General features: G+C 39.1%; 2 protein-coding genes across 4 annotated transcripts in view; one reads left to right on the top strand and one right to left on the bottom strand.

The window, feature by feature from the left end:
- Positions 1-16: 16 nt before the first annotated feature.
- LOC139942470 (uncharacterized) lies at positions 17-4,911 on the bottom strand. The gene is made up of 6 exons (XM_071939263.1): positions 3,874-4,911; positions 2,821-2,925; positions 2,189-2,329; positions 1,733-1,822; positions 1,228-1,362; positions 17-888 (listed from the first exon to the last, which is right to left on the bottom strand). The coding sequence occupies exons 1-6, from the start codon at positions 4,072-4,074 to the stop codon at positions 802-804; spliced, it is 759 nt and encodes a 252-aa protein (XP_071795364.1). The 5' UTR covers positions 4,075-4,911; the 3' UTR covers positions 17-801.
- Positions 4,912-9,520: 4,609 nt separating this feature from the next.
- LOC139942413 (E3 ubiquitin-protein ligase HECTD1-like) overlaps positions 9,521-24,344 on the top strand; it is a 52,952-nt gene continuing 38,128 nt past the window's right edge. For all 3 annotated transcript variants that reach the window (XM_071939248.1, XM_071939247.1, XM_071939246.1), the window contains exons 1-5: positions 9,521-9,845; positions 10,938-11,092; positions 20,925-21,159; positions 22,838-23,065; positions 23,725-23,991. In XM_071939248.1, coding sequence (XP_071795349.1) covers positions 10,953-11,092; positions 20,925-21,159; positions 22,838-23,065; positions 23,725-23,991 — 870 coding nt within the window. In that variant the 5' untranslated portion in view covers positions 9,521-9,845; positions 10,938-10,952. The remainder of the gene's footprint in view (positions 9,846-10,937; positions 11,093-20,924; positions 21,160-22,837; positions 23,066-23,724; positions 23,992-24,344) is intronic.

The following is a 24,344-nucleotide window of genomic DNA, read 5'->3' as shown; positions in this document are numbered from 1 at the left end:
TGGGTAATTCTCACTTGGTGTATCTCTTTAATACGCATCAAATAACAAACCTGTGAAAATTTGGGCTCACTTGCTCATCAAAGTTGCAAGAAAACTAGATACTTCCGAGGGAGCCGTTTCTCACAATGTGTTGCTTTCCATTGATTGTTACCAATAGAGTCAAGTGCCTTTAAATACAAGGGACATACGTACGCCACTTTCGCCATACATACTATTACTAATTAATTTGATCGCCACAGTTATGGTAACATTACTGATACTCGGACATAATTTATACACAAAAACTGACCTATATATATACAAAACTACAGTACTGTAAACGTGAGTGGGGTTTAGAATCCTCCCCCTTCAAGAAAATAAACAAATGGTTCGGTAGGCCTTCATTAAATAGCACCCCTCAAAAACAAACAAACAAACAAACAAACAAACAAACAAACAAACAAACAAACACCCCGAATGCATTGTTCTCCCGTAACAGTTATGCCAGCTCAAAGCACCTGGCTGATCGGGACTAGTCAAAATTATCTCTAGTGGTCCAGCTGTGACTAGTAGCTCAGTGCTGGATACCATCCATAACGGACGGGCCAGTGAATTGAAAAGCTAACTGGTCCTGCTGGCCAGGCACTCACATGCAAAAAGTTAAATGCCAACAGTCTTTTACTCTGCCTGCCCCCCCCCCCCCCAAATGGAAACGGCTGGTTACGCCCCGGTTTTGCGGTCGTACCCAACATACCCATGATCGTTTTTATGTTTCTGATTGCAGAATGAGTCAATACCATCTCTTGGACCTGCATGCATGTTTTACTGAATTGAACAAATTGTGCTTTTATTCTGTTCCAGGGTTGTAGGAAGGTTGGATTTCTTGTTTCGATGTAGCCGGTCGATCACCTGTAATAAAAGAAACAAACAAGACTTTGATTCCCCACATAGTTTAAAGCAAAAAATCATAAAAAAGCACAAAAACAAGCGTCTAAAGCCATAATAAATAGTAATGTAATATATTTCTCTCCAGGACCAGTTTGTTCGAGGGCGAAGACTTTCAGGGGTCGGGGTTACAGAGCTTACGTACAAGAGGGGAAGAGTGTGTACAATCTTTGGACCATTTTTTGGAAACCGTCTACCACATATCTGCCATGTTGCATTAGGGCTACAATTCCAGCCGAAATGCATGGGCCACCCATTTCCAACTTTGTTCAACCCCCCAAAATCATGTTATATTTTACATACCGCAAGACACTCCATGAAGTCCAAGTCACTGGATCCATCAGCGTCTATTTGTTTGACGATATCTCTAACCTGCTGCTTGGTGAACAGTAAACTGCTACTCTCCAAGATTCGGTCAAGCTCATCTGCATCAATTGTCTATTTATAGAAAATATTTATTTAAAAATGAAAAAATAATTAAAGTGGGATTTGGACCATCAACTCAATGACAATATATTTGTTTTAAAAATGAGAATTCCCTGAAGACTATCAGAACATTTACCAATTTACCGCAAGTTTCTCACTCGTTTACCGGAAATTCCTCATTCATTATTACATCGAGTCATGTTTCTCGCTATTTTACTTCAAGTTCATCAACACTCTTTTACCCCAAGTTCCTAACTCGCTTACCTCAACTCGCCACACAGTCACTTCACATTCCTCTTTATAACTAAAAGTGCACTTTGTGCTTTGGACAATCAAGTTTACCGTCGGCAATAATTACAGTTCATTTTATGTGTTAACTTACCCCATCTTTATTGGAGTCAGCTTCTATAAACTTCTTTTCAGCGACAAGCAGGACAGACAGCTTCAGTTCGGGATAGGTCTGGGCGATCTCCTATGAATTTCATTCACACCAAGGAATAGTCAGTTAAAATCTGTATTAACAGAGGGCAGAGGGTAGAGGGTATCCACCCCCCCCCCCCCCAAATGTCCACTACCTTAAAGGCACTGGATATGTTTGGTCACTTGTCATTGACCAATATTCTATTATCACTTGGTGTATGGTGTATTCCCAAGTGTAAGGCCGACAGGGTTAAGGTTTTGGAGGCCGGCTGTGCAAATGTTTTCTGACGTTAGGCGATGTGACTGAAAACAAAATGACTCTCATTAAATTTGGGACTTAGTCAAGTCTACGTTTACGTAAACATATTCACCACTCTTCTTCACGTTATAATAATATTCCTATAGAGGGCGCTCATACCTCATAGTACTTGTACGTATCTTTCTTTTCCGCTTCCTTTGCCACTTCGACCTTAATTTCCACGGGAGGTTTGAGACCCTTCCTCGGCTTCTGTCTTGGGTTGGCATGCTTGGCTGTCTTGGGACGAACTTTGCGGCCGTTCTGTTTACCAAGTAAAGATAGGACAAAATAGCTGTAAGACATTTAGAACTGCACAGGTTTTGGTGTCAGGTCACTTCTAACATTTCGTACCCGTGTGTCGATTTCATGAAGAGTTAGGACTAGTACTTTAGGACTATAGTCCTGAGAGATATTAAAACTTAATGCTAGTCTTTTAGTAGTACGATTAATTCGTCCTTACTCGAGATAAGACTTTATAGTCATAACTCTTTGTGAAATCCACCCGGGGTCGATTTCACAAAAGATAGTACTAAACTTTGGACTAGTCCAAGGAGCTATTCAAAACCTAAGGGTAATCCTAAGTTTGGATATGGAGCAAATATTCTGTATATTATTGCTCCATGGTTAGGATGAGTTACTCGTCTTATCTCTTTGTGAAATCCACCCCTGACCACTTATGTATTACTTGAAAGACAATGATGAAGTGATAACAATAGATTATTCATTTCGAACCAGCCATTTTGTTCTTTTACCTTAGGTGTTGAGACTGGCGTGTTGCCTGCTGCTGGGCTAGCAGATGGAGCTTGTATCTTATCTTTGGTTTCTGACTTGGAACCCTTCCCCTTCAACGCTTTCAGCTGAAAATGTAATTAATAAAGAAAGCACATAATTAAAATGATAATTATATACTATAACTTATAAGCATTTAAAACTGTGTTAATATGCATGCAAGTTGATTTTTATTTAAACTTACATGAATGTTAAAATCAACAATAAACGCATACAAATGTTTTATGTGTTTTTCTCCTTTACAAAAACACAAGATCAAAAACACGTTTGAAGCATTGCATCGCATTACATTAATTTCAATACGCGTCATTTTTGGAGGGGGGGGGGCGTGCAATAGGTTTGAGACAGAATTTCTTGAATTAATCTTGAATTGAAGTTCATGAAACAAAGACATTTGTTTGCAGTTGTATTCATAAAGGTATATCTTTTGGGAAGTTTTTAAATGCAATACAAGTTTCTACAACGGTGTGAGTTTGTTGTGCATTCTCAGTCAGTCAGTTGTATTTGACTCAATCGTGGTTTGAACAAGAAACTTGACGATTTTCAAAAGGCCTTTACACAAAATCACCATTTATTTTTGCTACTCAATTAGCATTCTGTGTGCACAAAATCTGCTATGCAAAAGTGCTGATGAAATCATTCGATGAGAAACTGTTCATTATTTTTATATGCAGAAATTACAGCAAAATCGTATTTCCATTGATTAGTTATCAAATGTAAATACATATCAGATGACCACTGCGATAGTAATATTTGTATAACGGTGACAGGTTCTGTGTTGCTATGGGTTTGTACGCAAAAAACTAGTCCCTATTTATTTACATTGACTGCACGTACGTCTAATAACATAACGGCTCCATAAAAAAAACGCCTCCATAAAAAAAAAAAAAAAAACTTATACAATGTGATTTTATCATTAGTGGGCTTTTCGACATTTTGAAGAGGATTTATGTTATTAGATTTTACTACCGGCGTCCGTGATTGTATCAATATAAAACAATAATAAATTGTTATACCTCCGTCTCCAATTTGTCAATTTTCTGGTAAAGTTCGAAAGATGTACTCATGGCACTATTGAGGGCCTTTTCTTTCTCATCTAATGCAGTTTTCAACGCTTCCTTGTCTCGTAGTAAAAGAACAAACTCCGAGGTTTTCTGTGTGCGTGTTTGGTCCCCACCCTCCGGTGCTTCGGTGCCGTTTTCCCCGGTGTCAGCCATCCTGAGCTCTGGTGGTCACCGAATACAATGTAGTCCGGTTTCGTAGGAGTTTCTCTAAACCGGTTCAAATCGACTTTTCCTAATGCGTCCGAAACGGAATGTGTACTTTTAGAAGACCTTTTTCGGCAATCCTGAAAGTTCAGTTCCCTTTTCTCTCTTGTGTCATTGATATTCCGCTGGTGTCACTGATGTTCCTCTGGCGTAACTGATGTACCGCCTGTGTCACCCTTTAGTGTCATTGGTAATTCATTTTTGTGTCGCGGCTGATATTGATGGTGTCACGATGCTCCTAGCGTGTCACTGAAGTTCCTCTTGTGCCACTGATACTACACTGGTGTCACCAATGTTCCTCTTGTGTCACTAATGTTCCTCTTGTGTCACTGATATTCCTGGTGTCACTGATGTTCCTCTTGTGTCACTGATGTCCCTTTGGTGTAATTTGTGTTCCTTTTGGTGTATGTAGATGTTCCCCTGGTTTCACGCGGTGTTGTTATGCCTTTCCTCTGTAAATACCCATTAAATACCTCACCACAGATATTCGATGAGTCGACTTTCGACTTTGAATGAGCCGGATAATGCTTTATTATTCGCCTTCTAAGTAAGTAGTCGCCAATCGATGAACTGTGTATCAACAATCAATAAGTTCTGAATGCATTCTGTTACAATCGCTGCACGGTATGAACTTTGTCATCCTCCTGGAATGGTCGTTTACATGCGTGGTGTGACGTTTATTTAGTTGCTATCATGTTTGTTGGTAGCTACAATAATGCATGGGGATCATCCAGCTTGAGATTTTGTTTGCTCTCTTGCCTTTAGTGGATCTTTGTGGTTTTGTCACGGCTGTGTGAATGGCAGATTTGGTTGGCCTATCTTTGCCTTGTATTTGCGTAACAAGGGGACGGGAGTTTGTGTTGACAGCAGTCTCATGAATAATTACATTAAATCCCGGCGATAAACAGCTACGCAGTGCTATCTGTTCATAGACCAAGGCTCTTCTGTAAAGTTTCTCTTTTGTTAGAATCGTCCTCCCTTGATGATCAGAGACCCTGTTCATTGACCCAGAGACTAATTGGGGGGGGGGGGGGGGGCACGGGGCTGGTTTCTAGGTGGGTCTGGTTTAGGGTTGAGTGGGCATGGTGTCCTTGCTCTGGGTTGAGTAATAACCACAGAGTAGATATTGTACACAACTCTGTTCTCCGTGTAAAGTTTCCCCTTTGTTAAAAATAATACTCGATCTGTGCATTTTTCCAGACACTCATTAGTGATAATAATAATGACAATAAGACTTGTAATGCGCAATATCCACCCTGCTGGGTGTTCAAGGCGCAGTAAAACCACAAACAAAACAAAAACAAAACACAACACAAAGAAAACCAGACACAACAAAATTAGTCATTGAAAACCTGTGACATAAGATAAGTTTTGAGAAGAGACTTGAATTTTGCGGTACAAACACAAGATCGAAGATTAAGTGGTAGAGAGTTCCAGATGCGTGGCGCGGCTGAAGAAAAAGACCTGTCACCCCATGAGTGTCGAGACTTGGGTTCAATGAGGAGAAGGATGGAACTTGATCGAAGATTCCTTGATGGAGTGTAAACTTGAAGCAGTTCAGAAATATAGTGGGGAGCCTTGCCATTTAGAGCTTTGTGGACAATGAGCATCAGCTTGAAGATGATTCAAGTGATGAGCACCAACAGGAGCTGGTTTCTTGGCAGGTCTTGTGTAAGGGTTGAGCAATGAGCATAAACCCCTACGTCATTCAAATTGAGTACAAAGGAAAGGTAGGCATATTACTGGGAAGGGATTCAAACCCACGACCTTTGTGCAATTCTAGAGCAGTGCCTCCAGAATTGCAAAAGTCGTGGGTTCGAATCCATACCCAGCAATATGCCTATGATACTCACAGAACTCTAGTGAGTACTGGGTGCACAGTGCTAACACACATCGGATGGGTAAAACAGAGATGCCAAGTCCAGAGGCCAGCTATGCTTTTTTTCAATATTTTATTTATTTTTTTTATACAAAAAAATCAGAAATTTAATTGTGGATAAAAAAGTGTTCCAAAATGCATCAAAAACCTCTTCATAATAATTAAAACTAACATGAGGTACACAGAATATGTTGATGATTAATGTTGAGGTAGGATCGTGTCAGATTATTTCCTTCCAAACTAAAAAAGTCAATTGGAAACTACACAACCATACACAAGTCAGAGGGGAAACTACACAACCATACACAAGTCAATAGGAAACTACACAACCATACACAAGTCAATAGGAAACTACACAACCATACACACGTCAATGGGAAACTACACAACCATACACAAGTCAATGGGAAACTACACAACCATACACAAGTCAATGGGAAACTACACAACCATACACAAGTCAATGGGAAACTACACAACCATACACAAGTCAATGGGAAACTACACAACCATACACAAGTCAATGGGAAACTACACAACCATACACAAGTCAATGGGAAACTACACAACCATACACAAGTCAATGGGAAACTACACAACCATACACAAGTCAATGGGAAACTACACAACCATACACAAGTCAATGGGAAACTACACAACCATACACAAGTCAATGGGAAACTACACAACCATACACAAGTCAATGGGAAACTACACAACCATACACAAGTCAATGGGAAACTACACAACCATACACAAGTCAATTGGAAACTACACAACCATACACAAGTCAATGGGAAACTACACAACCATACACAAGTCAATGGGAAACTACACAACCATACACAAGTCAATGGGAAACTACACAACCATACACAGGTCAATGGGAAACTACACAACCATACACAAGTCAATGGGAAACTACACAACCATACACAAGTCAAAGGGAAACTACACAACCATACACAAGTCAATGGGAAACTACACAACCATACACAAGTCAATGGGAAACTACACAACCATACACAAGTCAATGGGAAACTACACAACCATACACAAGTCAATGGGAAACTACACAACCATATACAAGTCAATGGGAAACTACACAACCATATACAAGTCAATGGGAAACTACACAACCATACACAGGTCAATGGGAAACTACACAACCATACACAAGTCAATGGGAAACTACACAACCATACACAAGTCAAAGGGAAACTACACAAACATACACAAGTCAATGGGAAACTACACAACCATACACAAGTCAATGGGAAACTACACAACCATACACAAGTCAATGGGAAACTACACAACCATACACAAGTCAATGGGAAACTACACAACCATATACAAGTCAATGGGAAACTACACAACCATATACAAGTGAATGGTAAACTACACAACCATACACAAGTCAATGGGAAACTACACAACCATACACAAGTCAATGGGAAACTACACAACCATACACAAGTCAATGGGAAACTACACAACCATACACAAGTCAATGGGAAACTACACAACCATACACAAGTCAATGGGAAACTACACAACCATACACAAGTCAATGGGAAACTACACAACCATACACAAGTCAATGGGAAACTACACAACCATACACAAGTCAATGGGAAACTACACAACCATACACAAGTCAATGGGAAACTACACAACCATACACAAGTCAATTGGAAACTACACAACCATACACAAGTCAATGGGAAACTACACAACCATACACAAGTCAATGGGAAACTACACAACCATACACAAGTCAATGGGAAACTACACAACCATACACAGGTCAATGGGAAACTACACAACCATACACAAGTCAATGGGAAACTACACAACCATACACAAGTCAAAGGGAAACTACACAACCATACACAAGTCAACGGGAAACTACACAACCATACACAAGTCAATGGGAAACTACACAACCATACACAAGTCAATGGGAAACTACACAACCATACACAAGTCAATGGGAAACTACACAACCATATACAAGTCAATGGGAAACTACACAACCATATACAAGTCAATGGGAAACTACACAACCATACACAGGTCAATGGGAAACTACACAACCATACACAAGTCAATGGGAAACTACACAACCATACACAAGTCAAAGGGAAACTACACAAACATACACAAGTCAATGGGAAACTACACAACCATACACAAGTCAATGGGAAACTACACAACCATACACAAGTCAATGGGAAACTACACAACCATACACAAGTCAATGGGAAACTACACAACCATATACAAGTCAATGGGAAACTACACAACCATACACAAGTCAATGGGAAACTACACAACCATACACAAGTCAATGGGAAACTACACAACCATACACAAGTCCGGCGAAACACATCCGGAGACGTCACTGGAGGGGCCTCCGCCAGACCGCACGTTCCACCCGATCCCTCCGCCCTCCTCCGTCAACACAACATTTTTGCCAGAATAATTTTGTTGTGTGTTTTCCTTCGTTTCGGGACCGGCGTGGACATGTACAGGGAGCGGCCGTGTCGGGCGGGGTCCCCGCGCTGTGGACCTGGCGCGGGTCCTTTGTTCGTTCCTCGTTAATGATCATTCCGCAGGTTCACCTACGGAAACCTTGTTACGACAATTGACACAACCATACACAAGTCAATGGGAAACTACACAACCATACACAAGTCAATGGGAACTGACACAACCATACACCAGTCAATGGGATTATACACAACCATACACAATTGGAAAACCAGTTAATATTCTTTATCCCCACACCAAGTAACATCTATCTATAACTACTTCTTCTTTCCAACACCATGCAAAGCTTCATACAAACTTTTACTATACTATTTCCCTTTTGGTTTGAGATGTAGGGCCATACAGTCAGTGTTTCTTCAAAATGTAGTTATAGTTTCCCGTCATGGCAGATTGTGTTAAAGTTATGTTTTTTTTCCCACTGGAAAGTTAGTTTTCCAGTTGGTTTGCAAGCCAACTCGAACGGTTTATAGAGTTTTTTTTAACAAAATAAGTATAAAGAAGTTTACATAAACACACACAAATTACACTTTGTCCAATTTTACATGGGTGGAGGACTTCAGTTTTCAATTAAACACGACTTATCATTGACAATCTTTGTGCAAACACATCAAACGAAAGCTTGTGACATTCTTAAAAATCTAAAAGAAGTGCCACATAAGAAGTTGAACTTAGCAATAAGTGAGTCATCTAAAACAAATCTTTTTTTTCTTCTTACATTCAAAAGTTCTATCAGAAAAAAAATGTGAGTAAATCATTCTATAATGTCATTGGAAAATACATTTTGAAGGATCGATTAATATGAGACAAAAACATTATTATAATCCCAAAGTTGTCTTACTTATTTCGTTTGAGGGCGCCCTTTAGTGTGGCTTGAATTCCAACTCCTCTGTCAAACCGAGCGACGTGCACAAGTCTAATAATTAAATGCAAAAAATTATCCATACGTCCGTCGTGTACGAAATGTGCAGACAACATAACAACGAACTCGCGGAAATCTGAGACAAATTTTTGCTGGTAAATGGTTGTTCTTACCCGACCCAAAGAGTAAGAATTAAACATTCCTATGATATAAGTTTGCTTCTATCGCCAGTTTTCTGGTGAATATTGGAGTCTTATGGTCACAGAGGCAACATTTTGACTGGAAATTCTTCGCCGGAAATTCTGAAGTTTTGGACCGTACGTTCTCGTCTGCTCAGCTTGGCTTGGCGTTCGTCCGTTCATCCACGTTGTTTGTTGTGCTGCATGACTGAATGAACAACAAAGTCTTCGGTGCAAACTTCACAAGGTGATTTGGAAACAAGTTCTTTGTCTCATGTCAGGAACTTCCTCGTGTTTATTTTATTGCTTTCCTTTGTGTATCTTGTCCGGATAATATACATTTTTTGAAGGGGTTTTTCTTCTCCTTTTTTGTTGGGTTGACTCAATTTGTTTGTTGTGTCTTTCTACATAATTCGCCATGATGGTTGTTGGGGGGGGGGGGGGGGTTGCATAACTATTGTTGACTACCAGCAATTCCTCATTAATTTGTTAATTATCGTTTTTACAAATTCAATTTCAGTAATTATGAGTAGGCCTATCTATGACCAGAGCGTGACAAACCGTCCAAGAATTAATCAATTGTTTTCCCTTCCTTCAAGTTCTTCCATCCAAAAACCCAATAATTTTCTGAAATTACAAACAAAGTTTCATTTCTTTTTTGGCAGAACATGAGTGAAAAGAATTTGCATCTTTCCCAACATTTTAATTTGTATTGTAGGACCACGTCTTTTAAAATTAGATCCTGTAATGAGTGTAAGTTTTATAAACAAATTCCAAAGCAAACTTCAATACATAACGTTTACTTCAATGAGTTTATCAGAGTGGAAACCAGGTTCATATTTCCTGCGCATGTGAAATGCAAAGCGAATTTTGGTGGAGCAAAAATCGGTAGGCACTCCCTAGTTCCCTTTGTGAAGCAGTGAAATTCGCTTTGCACGAAGTATACACAGGAAGTTTGAACCGGGCTTAAAAGTAACCGTTTGGAAAAGTTTTTGTATCGCGCCACTACTTTCAATGATCCCTTTTTATTAAAATTAGTGAAAAAGTGGTGGTGCCATCTGGAAAGTTATCTTACTGTTTTAGGGGATTTGAGGGTGAAGAATTGAGCAAGGTAGGTTTTTTGTGTGCAAATTTTGTTAGAAAAAGGTTTACATGTAGATTGATAGGCCAACATGTACATGTACCACTGCACTGGCTGAAGTAAGTGTACGTACATGTACTTGTGTATAATTACCATTTAACTAATATCAAATGTTGGTGTGCGAATGGTTCTTCAAACCTATATACTTTGCCTTTAAAAAATGTTGTTAACAAAATTGTATTCTTTGTTTGAAATCAGGTTGTGACTCTGAAGATGGCTGACGTAGATCCAGAGACGCTATTGGAATGGCTCCAGATGGGCCAGGGGGAGGAACGAGACATGCAGCTAATTGCTCTAGAACAACTCTGCATGCTGCTTCTCATGTCAGACAATGTAGACCGCTGCTTTGAAAGGTGAGTAGTTGTTGTTTACACACTCCCCCTGCCTCAACTCAATGAAATGTTATTACTATCCAGCGACGAATGGTCACCAGGTCATTGTCAGTGGATTCTCAGTACAGGCCTGCATGCTATGTTTTTGAAAGGGCAAGGGCACCAAGGCATTTCCTCCTTGTTAAAGGGCACCCGATGAGAAAATTGTAAAATTATACTGTCACTGGGGCATTTCAAGGGGTCAAGGCAATGACGAGGGGGCATGGAGGCAAAAAAGTCGATTGCCTCCACGCCCCCTGGTCATTGCCTTTGTGCCCTTGAAATGCCCTGACCGTAGAAATTTACAAATTTCTCATCAGTGCCCTTTATGTGTATTACTTGACGAGGAATCATGTCTAAATGGCTGGAACTTTTTAGTTGAGTCCGGTGGACTGAAAGCATGGTCATAACACCATAAGGGTTTAGAAACATTTTGCCAAGTCATGGTGTATTGGTTTGACTCCTACAATATATAATTTCCAGCCATGTTTACTTGTGTGATTGGTTGATAGAACATTTGCATGTAAAGCAAAACTTTTAAATAGTCACTCTTGCCATTTTAAACAAACAAGTTGTTTTTCTGCAGAGAATATTGTTGCAGAGGATGTCGATGCATGCAAGCGTGCTAGATGAGTAAGCGTACTTTTGAAATGGGCAAAATTCCAAATTAATTAGCCTTTTAGATCTGTGGTGGACATAGGAGTGCAGTGGTTGTTATGGGTGTAAACAGAGGAATTTACCCAAACCTGCACAAAGTGTATGTATTGTGTCATAGCATTACATCCTCTCAAACTGGCTCATGGATGGATGCTTGTTTGCTTTCTGTTTATCTTCGGTTGGAGTCGTTGTGGTTCTTTTGAGGTTATGACAGAGTAATTTTGAAACTTTAAATTCAGAAACTTTGTGGTGTTGTCGCCATGAATGATTTCTCTATTGAGTTGTATATTTAGTGAACAGCTGTAACTGGTCATCATTTGTACAAAAATATAGTGGGACACCACTTTATTTTAAACTTTTAAATTGGTATTGTTACGATTGTGGTTTGTTATGTACACGTGTAGTCAGAGCGCAAACAAACTTCTCTGCCAGTGAGCAATCAGGTCTTTTTGCTCCGAACATTCACTGAATCAGAAAAAAATCCTTTAAAATGTTTTACAGACTTTTCAACATGATTTGCGCTTTTCAACAAAAAGGGCATAAATGGGAATAAAAGGCCTCCATGTAGTTTGTAAGTCTTAAAAATTTCCATTTAAAACCGGGTCATGGCCAAGTGATAACGGACTCTCCGCTCAGACCTTTATCACAGGGCCAGAAGGTTCCGTGCACTCAGTACATTATTAGATTGGGGAACACATGACTAATTTGTTTGCCAAGCTCATTATTTATTTTTCACTTATAAAGAGGGTCAAAGGTCATGACTTTTGAATTACCTGTCTGGTTTTGGGCATTGGATTGTTCAACAATGCCAATGAACGTGTTGAAAATGTAGAGCAAGGACCACTTGTTCTATGGTCTGATGGATTTATACCAGTTTGTATGAAAAATAATGAAATAAGAAATCAAACTTATTTAGACTAAAAAAACCATTATGCTTGTGTGTGGCGAGTGTACTACATAATGTACGTATACGTACAAATAGAACTTTTCATGAAAACAATGACCTTGTTACCTACAGGTACATGTAAATGTAACATCATTTATGTACATGTGTTTCATCGTTTTTTTTAGACTGAGGACCAGTTACATACTAATGTAAATTCAAGTGTACACCATTTGAGTACATGTTATATACATGTACGTAAGCATTCCCCTACACGGACAGCATTCACGTACAGTGCATGTGGTGATGTCGTGATGTACCATTCATGTGACTGTGTGTCCTTCCCCATACCACATCACATAAAGGGTTAGATATTCATTACTAAGAGCATGAAGGTTATGATTCACAAACAGGAGTGTTCATACATGATGCATTTACCACCATTGATAAATGAGCCACTGGATAGAGGTGCACCCAGAACAATGAATACACAGTTTTGTAGTCATCCAAACAATGCATTTTAATCTGATGATTCAGGAAGTATTTGAAATAGTGAAATAGAACAAAGGAAACTGGTGATTATAGTAACAATAGCTTGGGTGCAGATTATAGTTCTTAATCGCATCATTCGGGAATGGTTTTGTGCTGTAATTTTGCCTCTGAAATTCATTGTGATTGAGCTTTTGCTTTATAGCAAATGATAAATAATAATAATAAAGACTTGTAATGAGCAATAGTGTAAAACCATCTGCATGGTAAAAACCAAAAACAAAACGAAAGAAAGACACACACAACAAAATTACCCTTGAAAACCATGACATAAGTTTTTAAGTTTTGAGAAGAGATCTGAATTTCACAGTATGTATGAATGAATGTATGAAGGAAATCATTCACTGCACAGACAGACCAATCAATGAAATCAGGTGGTACTGCCATTCATTAGTGGGTAGGCAATGATGTTTGTATTTTACAGCAAAATACACAAATGTGCCAGGTCACCCAGGTGTGGTTTTTGTGTATGTGAGTGTGTGTATTGCGTCCCAGTATGGGGGCATTTTTTGACAGTGACAAGACTTAAATACAGACACATTGTACATTGACACATGGTACACATGTTTGTAAATATAAATTAATTAATTACTCATCAAATACAATAGACCCTTCCCATGATATGTAAATTGCACATAGCGCGTGCACTAACCTTTTGGTTGGCAAAATGAGTGCGCACTAACCTTTTGGTTGGCAAAATGAGAGAACATCGCGCTGTTTTGTACACGGCTAATGGATGGATGCGTGACGCAGGACGCAGACGCGATTGCGCGTTTGCTTAGTGCACAACTCTATGGTGTTTGCCAACCAACAGGGTCTGTACGCAAACGTGAATGTGATTAGCATTTTTCCTGGGAAGGGTCCATTGAATTGTTCATTTGGTACTATACGTGTCAACATTACACAACCTGACAAGGAGAGTTTGTCAAGTTATTTACTTGATTTGAAAATGTACAATTTGACATGATCACACATCTGAGATTCCTCCATGGCATAATGTTCATGCATACTATGCAAAATGATAAACGTTGGCAATAACAAGTTCAGAGTCGGCTAAGTACCAACCGTACCAGTCTCTGACCTTTGAAAACATTCAAAAATGTGCACTTCACTCTACATAATGAATGTAGAGTGAAGTGCACATTCAAGAAATAAATACACATACCATAGGAATACCTAGGACTGGTATCAACAGGACACCATGTCCACACGTCTCATGCATGTTGACAATACATTGTCATTGATATGAGGATGACTCATGTGTAAAAATATCAGCCAGTACACCCATACACCATAGAGATTATTAAGGTCAAGAGCTCTTTGCACTCTGTCACAGTGCATCGATTCTACGAATCAAAATATCATCTCAATGAATTCATCATCGGGGTTGTTGTAAATGTTGATTCAGGCAGATCATGTGCAAATTGATAATTTTATAAAACAAAGTCATGTAGTCGTATCATGAAGGCATTGCGTGCATTGCGTGTTTAGCACAGTATGATTTACTTAAGTATCATACAACAATACAAATTTGTAGTTTAGACATCATGTAAGACTGATCAGTGGCAAGTCATTTTGTGTTCATGTCACATGGTACATGTATACATGTAGCCAAAGTATTCAGCAAAATTGTGTGCTTAAATGTTAGATCTTTGCTTCTGCGTTTTTCTTTTCTGCTCCATCATGTTCAGTACATGTACCAAAATAACGATGCTACACAATGTGTAATTTTATGTGGTTTTGGTGCACATTTTAAATGCAAAAAAAATATTTTCAAATACTTAATTGATCTTGGTCATAGTTCAGCTGAATGTTATCAAGCTTTAAGAAAGTGAAAATATCTTATTTTTTCCCATTAGGCCTAAATATATTTTTAGATTGAGTTGACCCCTTATAGCAAAAATCTGTACCCTTTTTGTTAAGAACTGTCAGAATGGGTAACCAGTCAATTAAAGCTTTTCAGGCTGAGAGTATTGCCTATACGCAATTATCCAAAGGTGTGATATTTTGCTCATAGATTTTGAAGCCTGTTCCTGGCCAGAGTTGTCATTGAATTTGTTGACCTCAGTACCTGGGAAACACGAATGACAGTTCACTACTTGGCCTCGAAGAATAAATTAGTATTCTGAGTCCCCCTGTTTTGTAGGGAACTAAGATCGTGCACAAAAAATTGATTGATTGTACATTCGTCGTGACATTCATTATTATGTTCAACATCATCCCACGCCAAGCTCTTCTGGGAAATTATAATCCTGGCAAATTTAAATGAAATGACAACTGAAGCATCAACTACAATTGATATGAATGTGATATAATGTGTTCAACATTCTATTAAGAAATATGGGCTACACATTATCAGGTCTAGAATTACATGGAGGCCATGGACTGACGGAGGCCATGGCCCCTGTTGCCCTGGGCCCAATTTCATGGCTGCTTACCGTAAGCACAGAATCGTTGCTTACAGAAGCAGGGAATTCTGTGCTTACGGCAAGCGTATTTCATGGGTTAGCGGTGAATTTGGGCTTCTGCGCGTGCGCACTCCATTTTACTAGGCATTCTACGCTTACAAGGCTAGCGCAGAAATTCGGCGCTTGCACGTAAGCGGGGAAACGTGATCGTAAGCGCAGAATTTGTTTGGCGGTAAGAGCCATGAAATTGGGCCCTGGTCTTGGCCTTGGTCACTGCCCCTTCAAAAGTTTCCCATAGAGACTTAAAGATTTTCCAACTGGAAGTGCAGGCCTGTTTGCTTTGTTTCTGAAAGGGCAACGGCACCAAGGCATTTTCTCCTTTGCAAAGGGCACCCTACAAGGAAATTGTTTTGTATTCAAGGGCATGAAGTCAATGACCAGGGGCATGGAGGTGTAATTGCCTCCATTGCCTCCATGAAGTATCAGGGTCAGGCCTGGAAATGCCCTTTTTAAAATGAAAAAAGGCCTGAAATTCCAGGCCTTTATTATTTTCCCTAAAAATAAAAGCTCTTCTTTACAGGCAAATAAAACGTATTGAATTGTGAAACAAAGTGCCTTGTTTTAGGGCCTAGATACATAAAATGTATAAACAAAGAGCTTACATAAACTGGCCCCTCATCACTGAGCATGCTCATTGGTCTACTGGTTGAGACACCTGCTCAAGAATGCTGTCGTCGATCTCACCGTGACTCTTCCTTTAAGTAAGGATTAATCTTGGGACTAAGGACGAGTTAAGTTTTGTAACCATGGGAGTTACATTTAGAATGCATTGAACCCATCCTAAGTTACAATATGTAGGACAACTTAATGCTTGTCCTAACTCAAGATGGGATTAATCTGAGTGTTTTTGCACCCAAGTACAGTAGCCTGTATTTTTTTTCTTCTGCAGAACTAAGGGGAAAGCACTCATTACTGCTTCAAAGCACACATCTTTATGATGAGTAAAACAAACAAATTTGATGGTATTCTTTATCAGGGTTTATGTAACATTCCCCAATATGAGTTTTATTTTCACTCGGCATTGCAGTGGTCTACAAATGGTAATTTGCATTTCATTATGTGAGCACTGACAAGACAAATCATTCATTTTGTAGGTGGTTCTACACAGGCCTGATACTTCACTGAGGCAATGAAGGCGGTTGCCTCCATGCCCCTGTTCTTTGCCTTGGTGCCCTTTAAATGCTTCAGTTACAGCATGTACAGTAGAAATTTACAGTCATAAATTTCCTCCAGTCATAGGATGAAAATGCAGTGCAATTTGCCCTTTTAAAAAATGAAGCATTAGGCCTACAGGCCTGTGTACAGTACTGTACAAATCTGTAGGCTACATGTACCTTTCTACATGTACCTCTCAGTGCATACATTCTACACGGCACACATTATGCGCAAAAGATGTCTTCAGACCTTTAAATCTCCCAGATTACAGAGTCTGAGGGATTTGACCTGACCTTTACCCTAAACAAACAACTGTACAGATTGCTCATTTCATGTGCACACTGTATGAGTAGAATACATTTTAGTGCATATCCAATGCTAGGAGCAGATGTTTCATATGCCTGCATACACATTGAAACTAATTACAGAATGTGAGGGTTGTAGCGCTGTAGAATATTGGCAGTGTTGGGTCAAATATCTGATGGCCGGCCTAGTATGCTTCATTTTTGAAAGGGCAAGGGCACCAAGGCATTTTCTCTTTGGTAAAGGGCACCCAATGAGGAAATTGTAAACTTCTACTGTAGCACTTCAAGGGCACCAAGGCACTGACCAGGGGGCATGGAGGAAATACTGCCTACAACAAGCACTGTACATGCTTTCATGAAGTACATCCCTATACATGTATCAGGCCCGTCTACGTCTGTGATGGGATGTTTGTTTCATGTGGTGGATGCTTAAATAATTTTCATTTAGGCAGCAGCACTGATTGGCAGGGCTCCGTGACAGGCTTGGAATTTCATCTTCGAAAGGGCAAGGCGATTTTCATTTTGCAAAGGGCACTTCCATTATAAAATCTAAAAGTCTATGGGACACTCTGGAAGGGGTTCTACAATGTAAGGCCAAGACCGGGGGCATTGCCAGGCCTGCTTATTAATCATTTTTTGTTTGGCAGCAGCACGGATTGGCAGGGTTCCATGAAAAACATCATCCTAATTCCTAAGATGTTGGCCTTCATTTTGTACACTGCATCCAGTGCACAGTAACTCATACCTTTTAACATTGCAATATTCAGCATTAATAATATTCTTGATTTAGCAAAATCTCAATTTTGTTCTTAAATCCAGGCTATTTAAAGCGAGATGGTTGATGCTTTGGTAATTCACGCATAACGTTTGTTATTTTAGGAGATACAACGTTTTTGCACTCATACATGTACGATGTTCCATTGATAGTGTTTTTATGAATAATTTTTTCAACGGTCTGAGCCATCCATAAACTTATTTGAAATCATACGAGTACAGTAGGAAATCCCTCTCGAGAATGTGGCATTCCTCAATTTGGGTACAAAACTAAGCGTACTTAAATTACGTTTGTTCTGTGTAAGTATTAGCCTAGATATAAATGGTACAATATCATTCCAAACCAAACAATGTGTACACTAACTAGAAGGACATGGTCTTTGCCTTACATGTAAAATAGTCTGCTTGAAGGTACAAACGCAGGTCATGCAATTTATGTACATTCTGTGAATAAATTCAATAAAACTCTTTAACAAATTTGTATTTTGTATGCAGTAAAACAATTTACATGTTTCTGTAAAATGGAGACCTGTTCTACAATTTATTAAATTAAATTTTTACATTAGCATTGCATATTTTTTTTCCAGAGTTCACCAGGGTCCAATTACAGTTTGGCTACACTTTATGTACAATAGTGTACTGCTAAAAGCATTGGAGGTTATTATGACTTATCTTGGCAATGTACTGAGTACTGTGGCACAGTTCTTTCACAATTATTCACCACCAATGATAAAATGACTCCGTATGTAAATTGTACATCACTAGTACATGTAACAGTACACTCTGTGCACCTGTGTTTCCAATCAGTGATTCATACCTACATGTAGTTGGTACAGTTAAAACTGTAATAATATTAGCACAATGAAAAACACAGGCATTGTGAAGGTGTACACCAGATCAAATGACACGCTTCAAACTACACGTACTCAACTCAACAAAATGACGTCTCAAAAAACAGCAATTTTTAAAAACCTTGCAGGATCGTGGCTGTGCCGAGGGGCATAGATGACATTTGACTACCCAACCTGTGTAGCCATGCACTTACATGTAATCAGGCTCATTTTTATCATTTAAATGCACTCTGATATAAAACAAAATTGGGATTAAGAATTACAGGACTGTTCATGTAATTTTTTTATATTTTTAGAATTTGCCACTTTTTTCCAATACCTTAGCTATAAAGTAATCGTTACCAGAAGATAAAGTTCTGTCTCTTTAAGATTTTTTTGGGGTTTAAAGGCAGTGGACACTCTTGGTAATTACTCAAAATAATCATATATAGCATAAAACCTTACTTGGTAACGAGTAATGGGGAGAGGTTGATGGTATAAAACATTGTGAAAAACGGCTCCCTCTGAATTAATGTAGTTTTTCGAGAAAGAAGTAATTTTCCACAAATTTGATTTCGAGCTCTCAGAAGATTTTGATGTCTCGATTTTGAAATCAAGCATCTGAAAGCACACAATTTTGTGTGACAAGGGTGTTTTTTCTTTCACATTATTATCTCACAATTTCGACGACCAATTGAGTTCAAATTTTCACAGGTTTGTTATTTTTTGCATAAAATATGTTGAGATACACATGTACACCAAGTGAGAAGACTGGTCTTTGACAATTATACCAATAGTGTCTAGTGTCTTTAAATGTAGACAAGTCAAGAAAGGTAGCATGTTTGGCCAGATCGTTATAGTTTCTTATACAGTGAATGTATTTGTTTTTAAATTCCTTCGTTTAAAAACCGAACAAACAAATATGCATTAAGTGAACAACGATTCAAGCGAAAAGCTATTTCTGTTTAAGCCTTCAGAATAAGCTGTGTTGTTGTCCTTAGTTGATTCTGTTAAACCCTTGACTGTCTTGAGATCATACATGACTAATGACATTACTACTGGCTTGTTACCCAAGGCCAGGCTCCAGTCCTTGAGTAACCAGCACTATTGTATTGCCAGACGTCATTAGTCATTTGCCACTTTTTGATGAGATGTGAACAGACAGTGAATAAAAGTCAACACCCGTAGGCCTGTATGCTTCGTTTTTGAAAGGGCAAGGGCACCAAGACATTTTCTCCTTGTTAAAGGGCAGCCTCTGAAGAAATTGTAAATTACTAAACTGGAGGGCACCAAGGCAATGACCAGGGGACATGGAGGCAGTCACGCCCGTTGCCTCCATGAAGTATCATCAGGCCTGCCACAGCCTCATTCATCCATTTCTTTACAAATTCAAAACAAAGGAGCAATAAATTAAAATAAACTAAATTGCTCCTTTGTTTTGAATATTGTAATGAAATGGGTGAATAATAACAAATTACAGACAAATTACAGACATTTTTGTCTTTGAAAAACTGACACTTTTATTCAGAGTTTCATAATTTTCAGTTAGTTAACACTGGGAAAGCCTTCCTCACGCTAACAACATCTATCCCTAATGGCAACTCAACACCCAAACTGTTGGACTCTGATTATAAATTTAATGACCTCATTGAGCAGGGTATTCTTTAAATGCTGATACAGTTATGTATCTTATTTATTTTAAAAGTTGCAAAGCTGTTTCTTTTTAAGCTGAATCTGATTTTGTTAAGAATTTTTTTATTTCAATAGCAGTTTGTATATTTGCAACTTGTCACACCATCGTGTACACCACCTGTAAATAATTTCTTGATTAATTTACCTTTGTGCCTCATAGCTCAGTTGGCAGAGCATCTGCCTGGAGTGTCAGGGGTCTTGGGTTCAAAAATAACAATGAGGACCATTTGATTTTTCTCTTATCCCGGATCCCATGTTTGGTTATTTCACTAGGCACCATACCAAACATTGTGTTTGTTACTTTGCCCTGTTAAACATCATGAGAAAAATGTGGTTCTTACTCTGGGGAAAACCTGAGGGAGTAAACCCCGGTGCCTCATAGCTCAGTTGGTAGAGCATCTGCCTGGAGTGTCAGGGGTATTGGGTTCACATCCAAATGAGGACAATTTGATTTTTTCTCTCATCCCATGTTTATATATTTTTTCGTTCCTCCCCTTCTAGTTGCCCGCCAAGAACCTTCTTGCCTGCCCTATGTCGTATCTTCCTTGATGAGCATGCCCCTGATAATGTCTTAGAAGTGACTGCCCGGGCTATCACCTACTACCTGGATGTATCGGCAGAGTGCACGAGACGCATCGTCGCAGTCGATGGCGCTATTAAGGCTCTATGCAACCGCCTGGTTGTGGTGGAGCTGTCGTCTAGAACCAGTAAAGACCTAGCAGAACAGTGTATTAAGGTGAGGGTTTAGGCTCATGTATAATGATAATGATTACGATAATGGTGGCTATTTACAGTGCGCTATCCGTCACTCAATGACGCTCAAGGTGTTTTAACTTTTCCTGCAAGGTATGTGGGACTACGTTTTGAATTATGAGATCTACCTTTGTTTTACGTACCATGTAAGGGTGTACAAGGTGCTGTGTCGCAATGTGCTGCCAAGCAAACCAGAAACACTGGGGCGAACCCCTCTCTTTTCCATCAGTGCTGTGGGTAATTTTATGTGCGCTACACAACACACAGGACCAACGGCTTTACGTCTCATCTGAAGGACGAAGCAATGGTTAAGTGTCTTGCTTTAAGGGCACAAGTGTCACGACTGTGACTTGAACCCATACTCTGCTGATCAAGCAGAACAAAACCATTGATGAATGAATGAAATTGCTGAAGGAATAAAATACAACACCAGTATTTTATTTTATTTGGTGTACATGTTCGGTAGTAGAAATTTTAATTAAAACTAACTGGCACTACATAGACTGCGTGTGGGCTGACATACATGTAGCATGCGTGTAAAATGTTGGAGCACCACAAGTGCCACTGAGTGGCGGATGTGAGCCCTATATATAAGAAGCCACTTATTATCTTAATACAGGAGCTGCTGGTACAGTTAAATGTACACATTGACTTGTGGGTGTTTCATGTTAGTTCAGGAAGCTACAACATGTACCTCAATACACATGTGCCTGTATAATGCTGTTAACTTTTCATACTCCATTACAAGCTCCTATCCAACCTAACAAAACTAAATTATTATTCTCATCATGTAAAACTACACAAACTCCAGGGGAAATTCCTCTTGAATTGTGTGAGTACATGCGTAAACAAAAAAGCTTCCCTGTTTCGTACCCTCATTTTGATTTATATTGCAATTGTAAATAATTCTTTTAACAGGAAGTACTGTTTGATAAATGTGTTGAAGCATGTCAAGTGGAAATGTGTTACAAATTATTTAAATTAAATTCATAGAACTTAATGTAGTTTCGATTTGTCCCAAAAATTATTATATATACATTGCTCGCCCATGTACTTGTATGCACATTTTGGCAAGCAAGGAAATGTATTGGTTCATTAGATGAATACTATACATCACTTGTAATTGTGTTTTATACAAATGTTTTAATGCTATACGAAGTATGGACCTGAGAACAGAAGAGGTACACATAATGCAGGGACCTGAAACACTCTGTGGACTTAACACACTATGTCCACACAGTGATTTTTTACAGTGTTGTAGAATTAAATTTAAGTGTACAGAAAAAAAGGAATGTTCATCCACAAGAGTGACTGCAACAGAGCTGTGTGTATGTATTGTGTACACTGCTTTTGGTCATTAATAATTGTTGTACATGTACCTTAAACGTGCTCAAACAAAGTAGAAAGTAGAAATTTACAACTTCCTCATAGGGTGCCCTTTACCAAAGAGAAAATGCCTTCCTGCCCTTGCCCTTTCAAAAACAGGGTATACTGGCCCGATCCCGCGCTTAGAAATCCTGTGTTACAACTTGCATGTAAGCACTACATAAATAAAAGCTATTATTAATATTATTATTTTATATTTTAGGCAGATTTTCTGACATAGTGGAATTTAATGGAGTAAATTATCGTTTGATTTCCTCCCCTTGTGTTTATCCTAGGTCCTTGAGTTGATGTGTACTCGTGAATCAGGCTCCATCTTTGAGGCAGGTGGACTCCACTGTGTGTTGTCGTTCATACGTGATAATGGCAGCCAGGTACATAAGGATACTCTTCACTCCGCCATGGCCGTGGTGTCCAGGCTGTGTGGCAAGATGGAACCCAGTGACCTGTCTCTAGAGACCTGCGTGGAGTCCTTATCTACACTGCTCAAGCATGAAGATTCACATGTGAGTCAAGTATGATATCTTTTTTGTTAACGTCAAAGGTGTAAGTCACTCCAACCCGTAAGGTTCGCTGCCATCGGTTGGCCCACTCTGCTAAGGTCGAATAATCTGCCATATAAGTAATAATAATAATATGGATTTATAATGCCCTCTTCTCCAGCAAACCGATCAAGGCGTCTATACAAAAAGAATTATACAATTGAAAATGAAGAATAGGCCTATAAAATACTTGTAGTTAAATTAAACTCAATTAAAGACATTGCCTGTAAATAGGAATTTGTGTACAGCTACATACAATGTCAAACAAAATAAAAATTCAGTTGGATTGCTGGTGTTTTCATTCAGGAAACTTAACACTAACACTTCCGCTTTGTATTTTGCACTTTTGTTTTGTAACATTCATCATACAACATGAAAGGTCAATGATATAATTTCTTCTCGCGCTATACAGATAAAATGTCAGATTGCAGTGAACTTTCCGAGTGCTTCTGTTTATCCAACACATTTACAGAAAAACAGACTTAAGTGCGTAAATTCTCCTTTTATTTTGATATAAACAAAAGAGTTGAATCACATAATGGATGGATCTAATAGGCAAGCTTGATTCCCCTGTGGTTACTTATCTTTATGACGACATCATCTCCTATATGTTTGTTTACCAGGTCGCCGACGGCTCACTACGCTGTTTTGCCTCATTAGCCGATCGCTTTACCCGCCGCGGAGTGGACCCCCTTCCATTAGCCAAGCACGGCCTGCCCGAGGAGCTCTTAGAAAGATTGGCCAATTGTGGCATGACTGCAGCCATGGCAACGGGAACAAAGACAGCCGGGGCAGCAGGGACCACCCCGGATGCAAAGGGTAACCCTAACATCTCCACCGTCATCAGTCTCTTGTCAACCTTGTGCAGAGGATCCCCGAGCGTCACGCATGTGAGTGATTTTCTGAGATTATACTGAGAAGTGAAATGTTTCTCAAAATCCTATATGTACTTTGAAACGCTGATGCTCTAGGCTTTTAACGAAAGGTTTTTATCGTCAAAGACCAGTATTCTCACTTGGTGTATCCCAACATATGCATCAAATAACAAACCTGTAAACATTTTGGCTCAATTGGTCAACAGAATAATGAAAGAAAACACCTTTGTTGCAATAGGCCTACTTTGTGTGGTTTCAGATGCATAATAAAAGGCTTCAGCTGAAGTCTTATTATTTGTGTGAGAAGTTACCTCTTTCTCAAAAACTACGTTACTTCAGAGGGAGCCGTTTCTCACAATGTTTTATAC

The sequence above is a fragment of the Asterias amurensis genome, chromosome 1, assembly GCF_032118995.1.
Source record: "Asterias amurensis chromosome 1, ASM3211899v1".
In the NCBI taxonomy this organism is placed as follows: Eukaryota; Metazoa; Echinodermata; class Asteroidea; order Forcipulatida; family Asteriidae; genus Asterias; species Asterias amurensis.
The sequence above is the reverse complement of the archived record's forward strand: the minus strand, read 5'-3'. Positions and strand labels throughout refer to the sequence as shown.